Here is a 20,544-nt window from a genome sequence, read left to right on the forward strand (position 1 = left end):
CGAAAGCTAGTGACATCGAAACAAACCTGTTGGACTTTAACCTGGTGTTGTAAGACTTCGTATTGAACTTACAGTGCAGAAACAGGCCAACAGCTTTATATCAATGTTTGCGCTGCACATGATCCTCCTCCTGCCTGACTCCAACTAATCCTACCTGCACTTAACTTTATTCACTTTGTGCTCAGGTACTTATCTCGGTTCCACACAATAAGATTCCCCTATTCACCTTAACGACTCCCTCCAATTACAAATTCCCTATTCTAACAGTTTCTTCTGAACATTTAACTGGATTTATTTGCGGCTTTCTTACATTTATTAGATAGTGAATGGCTAGATCTGGAAAATTATTTAAAATTTAATGCATAATCATAGGACAAGTAAATGTCATCACTGTCCCAGAGGCTGCTCTCCTCTTTGAGAGTTGACTGGTGGTAATTTAACCTGAGGGCCACTACACCTCAAGTGAGGGGCAACGTTTAGAAGGCGGGGCTGTTATAACCTGCCTGCTTACCACTGGCTGGGGACTAATGGCAATCCCACAATCCTTAGGGAGCGTGAGCTTCCCCAATGAGGGGGGCAGAGAAATCATTAGCAAATTCCCTGCATAAATAGAGCTGGCCAGTATGGAACCAGCCAGAAAGGAGTGAGCAGCAAGGGAGTTACTGCTGCTATTGTACATATATGTTATTGTAAATAAATGTTATTTCTTTCTATTCTACAACTCGTGTTGGATTCGTCGTGGCCCTCACAAAACTGGCGACAAGGGTTAAAGTGGATAGCTGTCTACGCTGCTGAAGCCACCTCCCTGGATTTTTGTTGGATACAGGTTGGAAGTATTTTTTCTGTTACACCATGCCTCTGTTTGGACGTTTGGATGTCTTTGATGCTGCGCTGGACAGTTGGAACCAGTACGCACAACGGATGCATTATTATTTACGGGCAAACAACATCACCGAAAATGAGCGCCTGGTGGTCATTTTGCTTGCAGCCTGCATACGTTTGGGGTGATTAAGAGCCTTACGTACCCAGCTGCCCCAGACACCAAGACGTTTGATGAACTTGTGATCTCAGTGGGGCAACGTTTTAACTCAACCCAGTCCACGATAGTCCAGCGTTACCCGTTTCATTCCGCTGAGAGGACCCCAGGAGAATCCCTTGTTGAGTTTCTATCCAGGCTTCGCAGGATTGGAGTACTGTGACTATGGTGAGACCTTGTCAGAAATGTTACGTGACCGTTTGGTTTGGGCCACCCAGAGAAAGTTGTTAGCTGAGCCAACATTGACTTTTCAACAGGCCATTCAAATAGTATTATCCCGAGAGAGCGCAGAATGGGGAGTGCAGGAGCTACAGCGAATGGAGGCATACGCCTTGGGGCGCAACCCCTTCCATCCAAAAGCATATCCCCGCACCCCCGGTACCTTAGGCGGGCGGCGTCCAGATCGACGCCAGTGGCCGCCGGACGTTTCTCCCCGAAGGGAACCTTCTCCAGAACCGATGGATGAGGAGCCATGTCAGTGTCGGACTTGTGGGCGACGACCCCGTCGTGGACGCCGGTCCTGGGGGCGCCAGAGGCGCCGTCATGCCAACAGAAACTGGGGCCAGCCCAGGGGCCATACCTTCCATTTGGATGAATCTGCGGCGACTACCCCCGAGTACGTGGAGACGGAGGACGACTGCCTGCAGCTGCATTGTGTCGCAGCTCCCCATGTGGCCCCCATTAAGGTGACAGTATGGGTCACCTGCTTGAGATGGAGTTGGACACTGGCGCAGCGGTCTCCGTGATCGCCCAGAGGACATTCGACCGCATCAAGCAGGGTATACAGACCCTTACATTAACCAACACACAGGCCAGGTTGGCCACCTACACGGGGGAACAAAGAACAAAGAAAAGTACAGCACAGAAACAGGCATTTTGGCCCTCCAAGCCTGTGCCGACCATGCTGCCCGTCTAAACTAAAATCTTCTACACTTCCTGGGTCCGTATCCCTCTATTCCCATCCTATTCATGTATTTGTCAAGATGCCCCTTAAATGTCACTATCGTCACTGCTTCCACCACCTCCTCTGCCAGCGAGTTCCAGGCACCCACTACCCTCTGTGTAAAAAAAACTTGCCTCGTACATCCCCTCTAGACCTTGCCCCTCGCACTTTAAACCTATGCCCCCTAGTAATTGACCCCTCTACCGTGGGAAAAAGCCTTTGACTATCCACTCTGTCTATGCCCCTCAGAATTTTGTAGACCTCTATCAGGTCGCCCCTCAACCTCCGTCGTTCCAGTGAGAACAAACCAAGTTTCATAGATTATCATAGATTTTACAGTGCAGAAGGAGGCCATTCGGCCCATCGAGTCTGCACCGGCTCTTGGAAAGAGCACCCCACCCAAGGTCAACACCGCCACCCCATCCCCATAACCCAGTAACCCCACCCAACACTAAGGGCAATTTTGGACACTAAGGGCAATTTATCATGGCCAGTTCACCTAACCCGCACATCTTTGGACTGTGGCAGGAAACCGGAGCACCCGGAGGAAACCCACGCACACACGGGGAGGATGTGCAGACTCCGCACAGACAGTGACCCAAGCCGGAATCGAACCTGGGACCCTGGAGCTGTGAAGCAATTGTGCTATCCACAAGGCTACCGTGCTGCCCCTTTAGTTTATTCAACCGCTTCTCATAGCTAATGCCCTCCATACCAGGCAACATTCTGGTAAATCTCTTCTGCATCCTCTCTAAACCCTCCACATCCTTCTGGTAGTGTGGCGACCAGAATTGAACACTATACTCCGAGTGTGGCCTAACTAAGGTTCTGTACAGCTGCAACATGACTTGCCAATTCTTATACTCAATGCCCTGGCCAATGAAGTCCAATGAACGTATGCCTTCTTGACTACCTTCTCCACCTGTGTTGCCCCTTTCAGTGACCTGTGGACCTGTACACCTAGATCTCTCTGACTTTCAATACTCTTGAGGGTTCTACCATTCACTGTATATTCCCTACATGCATTAGACCTTCCAAAATTACCTCACATTTGTCCGGATTAAACTCTGCCCATGTCTCCAAACGATCTAAATCCTGCTGTATCCTCTGACAGTCCTCATCGCTATCCGCAATTCCACCAAACTTTGTGTCGTCTGCAAACTTACTAATCAGACCAGTTACATTTTCCTCCAAATCATTTATATATACTACAAAGAGCAAAGGTCCCAGCACTGATCCCTGCGGAACACCACTGGTCACAGCCCTCCAATTAGAAAATCACCCTTTCATTGCTACTCTCTGCCTTCTATGACCTAGCTAGTTCTGTATCCACCTTGCCAGCTCACCCCTGATCCCATGTGACTTCACCTTTTGTACCAATCTACCATGAGGGACCTTGTCAAAGGCCTTACTGAAGTCCTTATAGACAACATCCACTGCCCTACCTGTATCAATCATCTTTGTCACCTCCTCGAAAAACTCTATCAAGTTAATGAGACACGACCTCCCCTTCAAAACCACGCTGCCTCTCGCTAATACGTCCATTTGCTTCCAAATAGGAGTAGATCCTGTCTCGAAGAATTCTCTCCAGTAATTTCCCTACCACTGAAGTAAAGCTCACCGGCCTGTAATTCCCTGGATTATCCTTGCTACCCTTCTTAAACAAAGGAACAACATTGGCTATTCTCCAGTCCTCTGGGACATCACCTGAAGACAGTGAGGATCCAAAGATTTCTGTCAAGGCCTCAGCAATTTCCTCTCTAGCCTCCTTCAGTATTCTGGGGTAGATCCCATCAGGCCCTGGGGACTTATCTACCTCAAACATCTGCCCCCAATCTAGGTTCTTCAGTTCCCGCCTAATATTGTGATAATTAGCCTTCTCCCAATTTAGCACATTCACCCGAGGACCACTCTTATCCTTGTCCAACAGCACTTTAAAACTTACTGAATTGTGGTCACTGTTCCCGAAATGCTCTCCTACTGAAACTTCTACCACCTGGCCGGGCCCATTCCCCAATACCAGGTCCAGTACAGCCCCCTCCCTAGTTGGACTATCTACATATTGTTTTAAGAAGCCCTACTGGATGCTCCTTACAAACTCTGCCCCGTCTAAGCCCCTAGCACTAAGTGAGTCCCAGTCAATATTGGGGAAGTTGAAGTCTCCCATCACAACAACCCTGTTGTTTTTACTCGTTTCCAAAATCTGTCTACCTATCTGTTCCTCTATCTCCCACTGGCTGTTGGGAGGCCTGTAGTAAACCCCCAACATTGTGACTGCACCCTTCTTATTCCTGATCTCTACCCATATAGCCTTGCTGCCCTCTGAGGTGTCCTTCCGTAGTACAGCTGTGATCTTCTCCCTAACCAGAAGCGCAACTCCGCCACCACTTTTACATCTCCCTCTATCCCGCCTGAAACATCTAAATCCTGGAACGTTTAGCTGCCAGTCCTGTCCTTCCCTCAACCAGGTCTCTGTAATGGCAACAACATCATAGTTCCAAGGACTAAAACGACCTATTGCTCCGGTATCCACCCCCGTGCCATACTAGTTTAAACCCTCCCGTGTGACACTAGCAAACGTCGCGGCCAGGATATTTATGCCTCTCCAGTTTAGATGCAACCCGTCCTTCTTATACAGGTCACACCTGCCCCGGAAGAGCTACCAGTGGCCCAATGAACCATTGGACATTGCAGGAACTATGATGACCCCTGTTGTTTGTGGATGCCAGCAGCGGCATTTCCCACTTATCGTGGTGCGCGGCCCGGGCCCAGCCTGTTTGGTCGGGACTGGTTGTGCCATTTGCGGCTGTAGTGGCAGCACATCCTCCAAACAGGTTCTGGTGGGTTGACGGAGGTACTAGGATGGTACCCAGATGTATTCCAGCCTGGTGTGGGGAAAATAAATGGGGCCGCAGCCCGTATCCAAGTCGAACCAGGAGCCACGCCAGTATTTCCAGGCGCACCCCGTGCCTTACGCCTTGCTTGAGAAGGTAGAAGGGGAGCTCACTCGTTTGAGTCCTTGGGTATTATCAGGCCCGTCCGTTTCGCTGACTGGGCAACGCCAATTGTACCTGTAATGAAGTCAGATACCACTGTTCGCTTGTGCGGCGACTATACACTTACAGTGAATAAGGCTTCCCGGCTCGACCGATATCCAATGCCTCGCATAGAAGATATCTACGCGAAGCTTGCAGGCGGAATCTCTTCACGAAATTTGATATGAGTCACGCCGACCTACAGTTGGAGCTGGACCCTCCCTCCCGGCCTTATGTAACATTGATACACACCGGGGCCTGTATGAATATACATGGTTGCCCTTTGGAGTATCCTCTGCCTGCGCAATTTTTCAACGCGCCATGAAGTGCACCTTGAGAGGTTTACCGCATGTCGCTGTTTTGATCACAGGGATGTCGGAGCAGGAACATTTGGAAAACCTGGAGGCTGTCCTTAGACGTTTTTCAGAAGCTGGAGTCCATTTTCATTGTACAAAGTGCGTCTTTCAGGCGAAGGAAATAGTCTACCTGGGTATCGGGTGGACAGCGAAGGTTTGCACCCTGTCGCAGAGAAGGTGCGCGCAATTCAACAGGCCCCCGCCTCCGACTGACACTTTGTATCTTTGTTCTTTTCTCGGCCTCGTAAACTATTACGGGAAGCTCCTCCCCAATCTGGCAACTACGTTGCATCTTCTGCTAAAGAAGAATCACACCTAGGTTTGGGGTCAGCCGCAAGAAACCGCTTTCCGGTGGGTAAAACAACAATTGTCGTCATCTGGGTTTTAACCCACTGTGATCCTGGAAAGCCTTTGCTCATCACGTGTGATGCATCCCCGTACGGTTTTGGGGCAGTCCTGTCCCGCAAGTTGGAGAACGGGGCCGAGCGGCCGATAGCTTTCGCCTCCCGCACATTAACTGCAGCGGAAAAGAAGTACGCGCAGATGGAGAAGGAGGGCCTGGCGGTGGTCTTTGAGGTGAAACGCTTCCACCAGTACGTGTATGGCCGCCACTTCACTATCGTGACTGATCATAAGCCTCTGCTGGGACTTTACCGAGAGGATAAGCCAAGACCACCCATTGCTTCCACACGGATCCAGCGCTGGGCTTTGTTGCTCGCTGCCTACGAGTATTCTCTGGAGTATAAACTAGGGAGCCAAACTAGCGAATGCCGAAGCACTGAGCCGATTGCCTTTGTCGACCGGCTCCATGTCGATCCCCACGACTGGTGAGGTGGTTGCAGCCTTAAATTTTATGAACTCCTTGCCTGTCACGGCATCACAGATCCGTGAGTGGACCCAGACTGAGCCAGTCCTGTCAAAGGTTCTGCACGTGGTCCTGTATGGTGGGCAGCATAGACAGCTCCTAGGCGAGTTGCGGGCACTTTCCTCCAAGCTGTCAGAATTTAGCGTGGAAGACGGTATCCTCTTGTGGGGGATATGTGTGATTGTCCCAGAAAAGGGACAGGAGCTAATACTAAGGGACTTGCACAATGGGCATCCAGGTGTCACCAAAATGAAAATGTTGGCCCGGAGTTATGTCTGGTGGCCAGGCCACGACACCGACATTGAGAAGGTGGCCCAAAACTGCTCCATTTGCCAGGAGCATCAGAAGCTTCTGCCGGCCGCGCCCCTTCATCACTGGGAATGGCGAGGGCGGCCTTGGGCGCGCTTGCATGCGGATTTTGCCAGCCCTTTTCAATGATCCATGTTCCTTCTATTAATTGATGCCCAGTCTAAATGATTAGAGGTGCATAAGATGGTAGGCACAACATCCTGTGCAACAATCGAGAAGATGCGTTTGGCTTTCAATACGCAAGGCCTCCCCGAGGTGCTGGTCATGGACAACGGCACTCTGTTCACAAGTGAGGAGTTTGCGAGGTTCATGAAGATAAATGGCATACGCCACATCCGCACCACTCCATACCACCCGACTTCCAACGGGTTGGCGGAGCGCGCAGTGCAGACATTCAAAAGGGGCCTAAAGAAGCAGTCTTCCGGGTCTATGGACACGAGACTGGCTCGTTTTTATTTTCATACAGGACCACTCCACATGCAGTTACTGGGGGGGAACTCCTAATGGGCCGGAGGCTTTGCACCCGCCTTAGCATGGTATTCCCGGACATTGGCGCAAAAGTACGCCGCACTCAAGAACGGCAGGGACATGGCCTTTCTCGGCATCGGCGGATTCGGCTGTTTGCGCCCGGTGACCCAGTGTTCGTTTGAAATTTTGCTGGTGGTGCCCAGTGGGTCCCTGGTGTTATCTTTCGCCGAACGGGCCCTATCTCTTACCAGGTGGAAGCCCAGGGTTGTCTCCAGCGCAAGCATGTAGATCACGTTCGGTCCAGAAGACAATTTCTTCCAAAGATGCCCACCCCAGAGTTCATTTCTACAGCCACAGAGACCAGACACACTGGAGGGTATTCCTCACATCTTCCTCTGGTGCGACACTAAAGCTTGCGCAGGTCGTTACAGAACCACGTGGAGATAGAGACACCGAGATGACGGAGGCAGTGGACTCCCACTCTGAGATGGAGACACAGGACGCCTCAGAGGGGGAGTCCTCGGGCCCACGGGCCGTGGTTGTACAGCCGTTAAGCCGTTCATCATGGAAGCGCCATTCTCCATCTCGTTACACACTGCCTGATCCAGCGCCTCGTGCAAATGGTGTCCGGTCTGCGGCAAAACGAGTCCGACGCCCTCCTTCGCCAGGTTCTTCGGTGGATTCCTTTGTCTTTGAGGGGGAGGGATGTTATAACCTGTCTGCTTACCACTGGTTGGGGACTGATAGAAATCCCACAATCCTGAGGGAGTATGAGCTTCCCCAATGAGGAGGGCAGAGAAATCATTAGCAGATTCCTTGCATAAATAGAGCTGGCCAGTATGGAACCAGCCAGAGAGAAGTGAGCAGCAAGGGAGTTACTGCTGCTATTGTGTGTACATATATGTTATTGTAAATAAATGTCATTTCTTTCTATTCTACAACTCGTGCTGGATTCTTCGTCGTCCTCACAAAAGGGGCCTTCATGCATAACCTCAGCCGATACGGGAATTGAACCCGTGCTGTTGGCTTTGCTCCACATCACGAACCCGCCATCCAGTCAACTGAGCTAACCAACCCTGAATAGGACAAGTAAACACAGGTTCAGTCTCATAAAAGACAAGTTTAGGATTTAAGTCTGGTTGGATTTCTGTGCGGGGAATATTGGCAAAAACTCTAAAACCATTGAAGAAATGATTTGATTCTGTGGGAGGAGACCGAATGAGATAAATGGCTTTCTAATTCACAATTCATCCAAAAAACCTGACACCATCCAGGATAAAACAGCCGCTTGACTGGCACCACATCCACAAACATTCACTCCCTCCACCACCGACACACAGAGGCAGCAGTGTTAACATCTACAAGACATACTGCAGCAACTCACCAAGGCTCCTTGGACAACACCTTCCAAACCCACAAGAAGGACATGGGCGGCAAATACATGAGAACACTGTCACCCGGAGGTTCCTCTTCCAACCACTCACCATCCTGACTTGGAAATATAACTTCATTCCTTCGCTGTCACTGGGTCAAAATCCTGGCACTTCCTCCATAATAGCACTGTCCGTGTACTGCCGGAATGTGGCGACTAGGGGCTTTCCACAGTAACTTAATTGCAGTGTTAACGTAAGCCTACTTGTCACAAAGATTATTATTATATGGGTTGCTGCGGATTAAGAAGGCAGCTTGCCACCATCTTCTCAAGGGCAATGTGGTACAATGGTTAGCACTGCTGCCTCACAACGCCAGGGACCCAGGTTCAATTCTGGCCAATCCCGGCTTGGGTGACTATGTGGAGTTTGCACTTTATCTCCATGTCTGCGTGGGTTTCCTCTGGTTGCTCGGTTTCCTCCCACAGTCCAAAAATGTGCAGTTTAGGTGGATTGGCGATGCTAAATTAAGTGTCCAAAGGTAAATTATGTTTGCAGGGTTACGGGATAGGGTGGGGGAGTGGGAATGGTCTTGGGTGGGGTGCTCTTTCAGAGGGTTGGTGCAGACTCGATGGACCAAATAGCCTTTTTCTGCATGGTAGGGATTCTAATTAAGGATGGGCAATAAATACAGGATTAGCCAGCAATAGCCACGTCCCAGGAATGAATAAATTAGAATATGTGTCCTGTAATCTTTCAGGAGGTATTCTTTGAATTAAAACAACGGCAGTAGTTAAGTGAGGGGACATTTTCTTTAGATAGCATTGACGTACATATTAAATATATTAAAACACTTGAACATGTCAAGCAGGGTGGAAGAGACTTCTTGGTTGATGGGAAAGGAAGACATATCAGACGACTGATGTGCAATGTGGCAGCATAAGAACAGAGGAAGAGAATCTGGGGAAATGGAATCGATTTCTTACAGGGAGCAGGGCAGGAGGAAGTGTGGCCAAGAGTTGACTATATTTCACATGCTTCGGCACTCATCCCTTCGCCTCCCTCCCAGGACCACGGTTCAGTTTCCGGAATGTACCAGAATGGCCGCGGGTCTCTTGGAATCGGCATCAATCTCCCGGTAGTCAGAAAAAACCTTCTGGGAGATTTTAAAACATATTGGGCCATTGACTTGGGCCTGTTTGTTCTGCGAGTATCATCACCCCCATCCAAAGCCAGAACGTTGCTGACTGGGAAATGTAGGCCGCGATTGTATGGCACGAAAAGCAGTTCGCTGCGGCGCAGTGTGGCCGATAGAAGCTGGGAGTCCCCGCTCCCGGGATCTACCCGGCTCATAATGCCTTGTGAGATCTCACGTTGCAATGTAAATCCTGTGCATAGTGGGCGAGATCGCTTTTGAGCAAATCTGCTTATTAAAAAGAGACAGCTAGTTTCCGGCGAGTGGAGCTGCTCAGTACACAGAGTGGGGCTATGTGCAGCCTCGGCCACGCTGTAGAAGCCAGCTATTTTCTATAGGTAAAAGTGATAGGGAAAAGATAGCTATTTCGCATTAAGCCCCTAGTCTAGTAAATACCCATTTTAAAACTCACTCATAACCACAGGTCATTTCAAAACACATATTCAGCATGACATAGCATAATTCATTTCAAGACAGTACAACATTAAAATACACAATTTAACAGAAACACAAAAAACATGATAAAACAAACACTTTTCACTAAGCTAATAAATACATTTCTCAAGACAATGTCCAAGGACAGGGCAGGCTCCGTGGCAACGGCACAGTAACCTAAAGGCACTATTGTCCTCAGCAAGAATCCAGTTCAAGCAGCTTGTGATAACGGCACAGAATCACATTCTAGAACACATACATGAATTCATTTATGAAGCATTTCAAGTTAATGTTGCACATTAAAGACAGACAGCTAAACGTCAAATCAAACTTATTTGATTCCAACCCAAACCAATTAGGATTACATAGGGGTGTAGCTAGATGGCTAAAGACAGATATGATTTAGTATAACCATGATAGTTTGTACGGCCATACTCCATTCCGGAATTAATTTATACTTTGACTTAACTATTCGCTGTCTCTGTCTTTCATATTTCACTTTCTAACTCTGACTTTTGAAGTTATTGCAAGCTGTTTGCCGTAAGCAAGAAAATCATTTCTGTACAGTGAATGATAGAACCCTCAAGAGTATTGACAGTCAAAGAGATCTAGGAGTACAGGTCCACAGGTCCCTGAAAGGGGCAACACAGGTGGAGAAGGTAGTCAAGAAGGCATACGGCATGCTTGCCTTCATTGGCCGGGGCATTGAGTATAAGAATTGGCAAGTCATGTTGCAGCTGTATAGAACCTTAGTTAGGCCACACTTGGAGTATAGTGTTCAATTCTGGTTGCCACACTACCAGAAGGATGTGGAGGCTTCAGAGAGGGTGCAGAAGAGATTTACCAGAATGTTGCTGGTATGGAGGGCATTAACTATGAGGAGCGGTTGAATAAACTCGGTTTGTTCTCACTGGAACGACGGAGGTTGAGGGGCGACCTGATAGAGGTCTACAAAATTATGAGGGGCATAGACAGAGTGGATAGTCAGAGGCTTTTCCCCAGGTTGGAGGGGTCAATTACTAGGGGGCATAGGTTTAAGGTGAGAGGGGCAATGTTTAGAGTAGGTGTACGAGGCAAAGTTTTTACACAGAGGGTAGTGGGTGCCTGGAACTCGCTACCGGAGGAGATGGTGGCAGCAGGGACGATAGTGACATTTAAGGGGCATCTTGACAAATACATGAATAGGATGGGAATAGAGGGATACGGACCCAGGAAGTGTAGAAGATTGTAGTTTAGTCGGGCAGCATGGTCGGTACGGGCTTGGAGGGCCAAAGGGCCTGTTCCTGTGCTGTACATTTCTTTGTTCTTTGTTCTTTTGTTTGTATTATTTGAAAGTTGAATTGTCTACAAAATTGCTTCTCTTTAAGAGTCCTTTTGCTAGCTGGACTTATTAGAGAATAAGATTTAAATGATTCTCAATTGTAATCGATAGAGACAAATAAAATGATTCTTATTTGCACCTGAGAAGTGTTAACTCAAATTTCTACTGAGTTTTAGTGATCGCAAGTGCCACTAGATCCGCATGGTAGATCTCTACACACGAGTTCCCCGCTGAGACCTCTTATCTAATGCAAGCACCGTTTTATAGCGTTATGTTTCTCGGCGTTGCGAACGGGGTAGTGGTGAAGTGATTGTTTTTTCAAAAAAAATTTAGAGTATCCAATTCTTTTTTTTCTCAATTAAGGGGCAATTTAGCGTGGCCAATCCACCTACCCTGCACAAAACTTAGGTTGACCTGCACGGACACGGGGAGAATGCGCAAACTCCACACAGACAGTGACCCGGGGCTGGGATCGAACCTGGGTCCTCGGCACCGTGAGGCAGCAGTGATAACCACTGTGCTGCCGTGCTGCCCATGATGTGACTTTTCAAGTGAAACATTAGACGTTGAGGTAAAGGGTGAATGCAGGGGGTGAGACAGAGAGTAAATAGATCGGTTGAGATTTTCTTATTGCTCTTGTTGCCAGTATCTCTCCCCCCTGCCACTTCTCCCCCCTCATCCCATCCCACCCCAATTATTACACAGTGACTGCAGTAAGTCGAAATGGGGCAGGATTTGTATTCGTGCATCTCAGTTCATAATCAACTCCTAAACCTAGAACCCACTTGTACCACACTGCCGGGTTCGTTTCATTACTTCTGCTGACATCTCCCAGAATTTGGGAGGCACAGTGCCTCACAACGCCAGGGATACGGGTTCAATTCTGGCCTCGAGTGACTATCTGTGTGCAGTTTGTACGTTCTCCCCCTGTCTGCGTGGGTTTCCCTGGGGTACTCCGGTTTCCTCCCATAGTCCAAAGATGTGCAGGTTAGGTGGATTGGCCATGCTAAATTACCCCTTGGCATCCAGGAGTGTGCAGGTTAGGTTATGGTGATCGGGCTGGGTAGACCAGGAAGTGGACATGGGTAGGGTGTTCTTTCGAAGGGTCGGTGCCGACTGCATAGATTATCATAGAATTTGTAGTGCAAAGGGAGGCCATTCAACCCTTCGAGTCTGCACCGGCCCTTGGAAAGAGCACCCTACTTAAGCCCCACGACTCCACCCTATCTCCTTTATCCTCGTAACCCAGTAATCCCACCTAACCTTTTTTGGGCACTAAGGGGCAATTTAGCATGGACAATCCACCTAACCTGCACATCTTTGGACTGTGGGAGGAAACCGGAGCACCCGGAGGAAACCCACGCAGACACGGGGAGAACGTGCAGACTCCACACAGTGACTCAAGCTGGGAATCGAACCTGGGACCCTGGAGCTGTTAAGCAACTGTGCTAACCACTATGCTACCATGCTGACTTAGAGTCATAGAAGTTTACAGCATGAAAATAGGCCCTTTTGGCCCTACTTGTCAATGCCGCCCAGTTTTTACCAATATGCTAGTCCCAATTGCTTGGACTTGATGACCAAATGGTCTCTTTGTGCACTGCAGGGGCTCTACGATTCTATGAATTTGTCCAGCCACTACCAGACTGCACATTCAACAACACATCAACAGTTGCCATCACCAGGCACATCTTCCCTTTCTCCTCCCTTTTTAACTTTCCAAAAAGACCACTCTGGTGAAAGATCATTGACCCCCAGTAATCCCCCACCCCCCGGATCACCCCCCCACCAATCCCCCCAGCCCTCACCGAAGCACCCCTGGCCAGCGGCATGGCTCCCCCAACTGTGACAGGGCTGGAAACAGTCCGCAGCCGCCACCCGGCATCAACGGAAAAAAATACCATAAGTGTTCCGTGATGTCAGGAACTCGGCCCATTGGAGGCTGGGCATCGGGGGAGGTCCTGAAGCTGACCCGATGGCATGCAGTGTAGTCGAAGAGCACGGTGTTTTTTAGGGGGCGGAGCATCGCAAAAGCGACACCGTCCCTGATTTCGGCGCAAACAGGGATTCTCCAGCCGACGCGATTTCGGTGTCGGCGATTGGAGAATCCGGCCCCCTTTGTTTCTCTCTCCACAGATGCTTCCTGACCTGCTGAGTCAATGGTGCACAGTTCCATCTAGCCCTACTCACAACCCAAAACCTCCCCCATTTGGATGCAAGTCTGCAAATGGAGACTGCACCACATTTTCAGGAGGGGTACAAGCTAAGTCAACCACATTTTCAATTGGCTTAATTAATAAGAAAATAGATGTGATGATTTTATACATATCACATTTAATGAGTTTTCCTTAAGAATTCAAATAAATAGTGGAAAATATATCGTCTTTGATGGATTGAAGTGAACAGTGAGAAGATTTCCCCCCCTATTTGTTGGAATGGAGAGTGCCGAGCTGTGGCTTGTCACCCAGGGTAACTAAACAAGCAGCTGAGACAGAAACAGCTCTTGAATTACTTTACACGGAATCACAGCAGGTTTGGAAGATTGTTTTTAAGAATTATAGTTGGAAATTGCAAAAAAGTAAACTTTTTAGAACCGTTTCAAAACTTTTTGGGAAACTTTTAATAACTTAAAAAACTTGTTTTTAAATCCCTTCTCAGCCATGCCCACAGGCAGCAAAGTCCTGGAGCCGCGGACTTTTGTGGTGATAAAACCTCTGCCCTTTCCTCCGTCAAAAGGACTGAAGGTGAAGGCCCGGAGTCTGACCGTCTACAGCCCCTGCGAGCCCAGCAGACAGCAGATCTTCCGTGAGAATTACCGCCGGAGGCAGGATCAGCTGAGCCAGCAGGGTTACCGCTCAGTCTGCTGGAAACCCTATCAGGCAATCGGTCAGCCCCTTCACCTGGAGCCCAGGCAGCTCATCTTGCATTCACTGGGGCAGCTTGATCAGGTCAGGATCAGAGGCTTCATACCCACTGAGTGCAGTCAACACACACACGTATACTTCTAAAGGAACCAAACTCAGCCCCAAACACTCTCAAAATTAACTAGAGCAGAGTTTAATCTAACTCCGGGAGGGTTGCGGAACGACCAGTCACAGCGACCCTGATCGCGGGAGAAGCGCCCGACGGCCGGGCTGGCTTTTAAATTGAGAATGCCGGTCGCGACCGACCTTTAAACACAAACGGTGGGAGTCTTCTCACCAGAAGCAGTGGCAGAGAGCAGGTCTCGCGCCTGACACATACATTGAAGCCATGCGCCCTTTACGTCCCTGCTTTGGGCGTTAAATCACGAATATCGGCCTGCATAGGTCCACAAGGTCAGCCGGTTGGTAAAAGTGGGTCCCGGGTGTGAGAAACACCGCTCACTTGATAATAATTTACACTTAGTCAAATTCTGAAGAAGTATTTATTTCAATCGATCTTGCAAGAACGGGTGCCGCCGGTAAGCAATAGCAGACACACAGAATTCATGCAGCATCACCTGTTATATACAAAAAGAGCAGTTTCCTTATCAGTGATTCCTTATTTGGACTTGTTATGTTCATTTTGTCTTCCCCCTTGCTTAGTGGTTTCTGTTAACTTCTGGTACATCCTTGGACCGTCAATTAAAAGATAAGAATGAGGCCCCCTGCTTGCACCTGCGTCCTGTTATTGTACATCCCGTTCCTTCCCGAAGGTCAGTCCTGTACATAGTTACAACAATTTGCTCACTGTAGCTTACACAGAACTCCACTTGACATCTTATTTTCCCATCAGGCCCTATTGTTACATAAGAACTAGGATCAGGAGTAGGCCATCTGGCCCCTCGAGCCTGCTCCGCCATTTAATGAGATCATGGCTGATCTTTGTGGACTCAGCTCCACTCTCCGGCCCGTACACCATATCTTGACATCTTAATTGTGAACCACATGTAAAAACAACATAAAATGCTCATTTCTCATAATTCCCCCTTTTTTTCTTTTTACTCTTGTTGCATTTTACACTATGTCGCCCCTTCTAGCCTACCCCAAAATTGTCCAACATCCTCTCAACCTCTCTTTCTATGGGGTCGTCCTCTCCTTCAGTCTTCCCTCTTTCTAGTAGGCAAATTGTTTCCTGGCCTCCCTTACCCAGGGGTAATGGCATCTGCTTGGTCAAGGCTGTTTCGATGAGCCTCTGCACCAAGCCTCGTACGCACGGAATGATGCAACAGCCTATTGCCGCCAATGCTCCTATCACCACGATGATGGAGGTGAGGATGGATACTTTCCATCTCCCAAACATTGATTCAAGCCACCCAGTCATGGATGTGTCTGCCCCTGAGTTGTCTGCCATTTCCTCAGCCAGAGTGGTTAACCCTTGTAGTGCACGGGTAATCGATCCGTCGGGTGCCGTGTTGTTGGGGATAAACGTGCAACACTGTCCCTTGAGCATAACGAATACACCACCTTTCTCTGCCAAAATCATATCCAGAGCCAACCTATTCTCCCAGGCCATTCTACTGGTTGTGTCCAGTCATTCTGCTATACCCTTTACGGCGTCCCTGGTATAATTGATGAACCTCTGTTGATTATAGTATATATAGTTTATCCAATCCACATTCTTATTGATCGTAACCCACCAGAAGAGGGACTCGAACCCAGCTGCAATCTGATTTCGGGCTTTGAACTCATCTGGTACTCCTGTGGGGATGCCAACGGGGTCCAGGTAAATCCTGTCAACAAATGAGGTGGGTATGCCCCATTTAGATCGTTCCCCTTTTACACTCCCCTTCTCCTCTCGTCTTTCATAGGCTATATTGAACGGTATGGCGAGCTGAACTAATGCGCATGTCCCTTTCCACTGGGGAAGTAGAGTGGGTCTTAGGATCTTTCCTCCGCAATACCACCATATATCCGCACGTGGTATTTTTAGTGATGAGTAATTGCCCTGAATGGTCACGTTCTTAGTCTCAATACAAGTCTTGAGTTCTCCCATATCTTTACTTAGCCCCGTATCAGAACGACTTATACATGATTTATGATGCGTCACGGTAACCAAGAATGAGGGAGGGTTTGCTGATTGTTTCTGCTTAACAGGAGGAAACATCAGAGATACGGCAGTGCAGGTCTTGTTGCCCCAGGCTGTCTCACCTTGGTACAAGGCCATCATGCATTCCATGCTCCCTCTATTTTCTTTCCACCCCATTGGAAAGGGCTCCAGATGGGCCTGTGGTCTACCTGATGCGCAAACATAACAATTGTCTTTCTTCAGCGTCTGGGCCGAATACCTCACCCACTCAATCCACGCCTTCTGTTCCTCATAGCCGGTTTCTATCTCAAAGGCTTTCTCTAAATCTTTTACTTCAATTATTTTTACTCCCTGTTCTTCCTCCTCCTTGTCGTTCCTAGTTCCATTAGTGGGAGTTGCCCCCTGGTCTATTGAGATACGGAAGCAGCATTTTGTCTCGCTATTTCTCATTTTTACCCCGAATAACTCATTTCTTAGTGAACAATGCTTCCCCCCCTCGGTAATCAAGAACCTCCACCCTAAATTCCTTTCCATTCCCCGCTGACTCGCAGTCTATGAGGGTGCATAGATCAGTCCGTATTACCTGAGGGTACTGACTTTCTGAGATTGTCAATGTAACCAAACAACCGTTTCCGTCCTCCCACATTATTAATATTATTAGACATTGTATAGTCCATTTTAGCTGTAGTTTCGTCATATTATTGAATAGTTTAGGATTCAGTGTCTTTTCAACCTTATCTTTAATGGTTCCTCAGTGTCCTCCACATGCCATTGTTCCTGTTCAGGTGGTGATTTCACGGGTCCCTTCGTTCTGCTGTAATGAGTCCAACCTTTTTCCGCGGTTCGTATGGCAGTCTCTGTGGTTAACAAGACCAGGAACTGCCCGTCCCAAGTGGGTTGAAGCTTGGTTTCCTTCCACCATTTCACCAGTACCCAATCTCCTGGTTTAAATTTGTGGACTGCGAATTCAAGGGGAGGTGTCTGCGCTAGCAGTCCTTGTCTCCTGAGGAATGATAATGAGGAAGACAGTGCCAGTATATATTTCTTCACATAGATATCTTTACATTCTGCAATGGGCAATTCTCCCATTGTTCCAAGGTATGGCAATCCGAACAACATTTCGTATGGGGACAACCCCAAATCTTTTCTTGGAGCCGTTCGGATTCTTAGAAGGGCTATCGGTAAGCATTTTGTCCAGGGGAGCATAGTTTCTAGTATTATTTTTGACAAATGATTTTTAAGAGTTTGATTCATCCTTTCCACCCGTCCTGACGAGGGGGGGTGCCAAGGAGTGTGAAAGTCCCAATTTATCTCCAAACTTCTCATGGTTTCTTGTAAAACCTTAGAGGTAAAGTGACTTCCCCTGTCTGAGTCTATATTTTCTACCAACCCGTATCGGGGAATTATTTGCTCCAGAATGATTTTAGAGACTCCGCCTGCGGTGGGGGTGGTTGTAGGGTAAGCTTCTACCCAACCCGTAAGGTGGTCTACCAGGACTAACACGTATTTAAGCCTTCCCACGGGTGGTAGTTCAGTATTTGCAGCCTTCTCTGTAACAAACTGTCTCTCTCTCTCTGTATTGAAACAGTGACTCCAGGCATGTTGCAGTCTTCTCTGTCTGTCTCTCTCTCTCTCTCTCTCTGTATCTCTCTCTCTGCCTCCCTCTGCCTCTCTGTCTCTTTCTCTCTCTGTATCTCTGTATCTCTCTGTCTCTGTCTCTCTGTTCTCTGTCTCTGTCTCTCTGTTCTCTGTCTCTGTATCTCTCTGTCTCTCTTTCTCTCTCTGTCTCTCTCTCTCTCTTTCTATCTCGCTGTCTCTGTCTCTCTCTGTCTCTCTCTCTCTGTGTCTCTCTCAGTCTCTGTCTCTCTCTGCCTCTCTCTCTCTCTCTGTTCTCTCTCTCTGTCTCTGTATCTCTCTCTCTCTGTATCTCTTTCAGTCTCTGTCTCTCTCTCTGTATCTCTCTGTCTCTCTCTCTCTCTGTTCTCTGTCTCTCTCTCTCTCTGTCTCTTTCTCTCTCTGTCTCTCTCTGTCTCTCTCTCTCTCTCTCTCTGTTCTCTGTATCTGTCTCTCTCTGTCTCTTTCTCTGTCTGTATCTCTCTGTCTGTCTCTCTCTGTATCTCTCTGTCTCTGTATCTCTCTCTCTCTCTGACTCTCTCTCTGTCTCTCTCTCTGTCTCTCTCTCTGTCTCTCTCTCTGTCTCTCTCTTTCTCTCTCTCTCTCTCTCTGTATCTCTCTGTATCTCTCTGTCTGTCTCTCTCTGTATCTCTCTCTCTCTGCCTGTCTCTCTCTCTATCTCTCTCTCTGTCTTTCTCTCGCTGTCTCTCTCTGTCTCTCTGTTCTCTCTGTCTCTGATTCTCTGTCTCTGTCTGTCTCTCTGTTCTCTCTCACTGTCTCTGTATTTCTCTCTCTCTGCCTGTCTCTCTCTCTGTGTATATCTCTCAGTCTCTGTCTCTCTCTCTCTCTCTCTCTTTCTGTATCTCTCTGTCTCTCTCTCTCTGTTCTCTGTATCTCTCTCTCTCTGTCTCTCTGTATCTCTCTCTCTCTCTCTCTGTTCTCTCTCTCTGTCTCTCTGTATCTCTCTGTCTGTCTCTCTCTGTATCTCTCTCTCTGCCTGTCTCTCTCTCTGTATCTCTCGCTCTGCCTGTCTCTCTCTCTGTCTCTCTCTGTCTCTCTGTATCTCTCTGTCTCTGTCTCTCTCTGTGTCTCTCTCTCTGTCTCTGTATCTCTCTGTCTCTGTCACTCTCTCTGTCTCTCTCTCTGTCTCTCTCTCTGTCTCTCTCTCTGTCTCTCTCTCTGTCTCTCTCTCTGTGTATCTCTCTCAGTCTCTGTCTCTCTCTGTCTCTCTTCTCTCTCTCTGTCTCTGTATCTCTCTCTCTCTCTCTCTCTGTCTGCCTGTCTCTCTCTCTCTCCCTGTCTCTCTGTCCTCTCTCTCTGTCTCTGTATCTCTCTGTCTCTGTCTATTTCTGTCTCTCTCTCTGTCTCTCTGTCTCTCTCTCTCTCTGTCTCTCTCTCTCTGTCTCTCTCTCTCTGTATCTCTCTCTCTGTATCTCTCACTGTCTCTGTCTCTCTCTGTCTCTCTTCTCTCTCTCTGTCTCTGTATCTCTCTCTCTCTGCCTGTCTCTCTCTGTCTCTGTCTCTGTCTCTTTCGGTCTCTCTCTCTGTCTCTCTTCTCTCTCTCTCTCTCTGTCTCTGTATCTCTCTCTCTCTCTGTCTGCCTGTCTCTCTCTCTCTCTCTCTGTCTCTCTCTGTCTCTCTGTCCTCTGTCTCTGTATCTCTCTGTCTCTGTATCTCTCTGTCTCTGTATCTCTCTGTCTCTCTCTCTCTGTCTCTCTCTCTCTGTCTCTCTCTCTCTGTCTCTCTCTCTCTGTCTCTCTCTCTCTCTCTGTATCTCTCTCTCTGTATCTCTCTCTCTGTATCTCTCTCAGTCTCTGTCTCTCTCTGTCTCTCTTCTCTCTTCTCATCTGTCTCTGTATCTCTCTCTCTCTGCCTGTCTCTCTCTCTCTCTCTGTTCTCTCTCTCTGTCTCTGTCTCTTTCGGTCTCTCTCTCTGTATCTCTGTCTCTGTCTCTCTCTCTCTGTCTCTCTCTCTCTGTCTCTCTCTCTCTCTCTCTCTCTGTCTCTCTGTCTCTCTGTCTCTCTCTCTCTCTGTCTCTCTCAGTCTCTGTCTCTCTCTCTTCTCTCTCTCTGTCTCTGTATCTCGCTCTCTCTCTCTCTGTCTGCCTATCTCTCTCTCTCTCTCTGTCTCTCTCTGTCTCTTTCTCTCTCTGACCCATTCTCCCGCAGTTAAAACACCCTGCCGGTTGACTATTTTTGTATCGTCCTCGTCTTCCCTGACTCCCTCTGCCACATCCTCTTCCTCTGAATCCTACATCCTGATACCCTCTTCTTGGTTCTCCTATACCCGCCTGTCCCTGTTTGCTCACTACCTCATTTACAGTTGCAACCATCATTTTTGTTTTCTGTTTTTCCTTCACATCCTCCCGTCTTACAAATACCTTCTGTGCTTCTCTCAGTAATTCATCTAGAGATTTCTCATTCCAATCCTCTATTTTCTGTAACGTTTTATGTATGTCAGGCCAGGATTTGGTCCCAAAGTGGACCTTCAGTAGTCCCTGTCCTACTGGGTCGTTAGGGTCTAGTCCAGAATACTTCCTTACTGATTCCTGAAGTCGCTCTAAGAACGCTGAGGGGGTTTCCGTCCCTTCCTGTCTAATTTTGAAGGC

At 48.3% G+C, this 20,544-nt stretch overlaps 1 protein-coding gene across 1 annotated transcript in view; it reads left to right on the forward strand.

The window, feature by feature from the left end:
• Nucleotides 1-13,769: 13,769 nt before the first annotated feature.
• The window catches only part of LOC140409034 (coiled-coil domain-containing protein 60-like), a 128,529-nt gene continuing 121,754 nt past the window's right edge, over nucleotides 13,770-20,544 (forward strand). Inside the window, exons 1-2 of the mRNA XM_072497072.1 lie at nucleotides 13,770-13,865; nucleotides 13,992-14,281. Of these exons, the coding sequence (XP_072353173.1) occupies nucleotides 13,994-14,281 (288 nt within the window). The 5' untranslated portion in view covers nucleotides 13,770-13,865; nucleotides 13,992-13,993. The remainder of the gene's footprint in view (nucleotides 13,866-13,991; nucleotides 14,282-20,544) is intronic.

This window comes from Scyliorhinus torazame, chromosome 1, assembly GCF_047496885.1.
Source record: "Scyliorhinus torazame isolate Kashiwa2021f chromosome 1, sScyTor2.1, whole genome shotgun sequence".
In the NCBI taxonomy this organism is placed as follows: domain Eukaryota; kingdom Metazoa; phylum Chordata; class Chondrichthyes; order Carcharhiniformes; family Scyliorhinidae; genus Scyliorhinus; species Scyliorhinus torazame.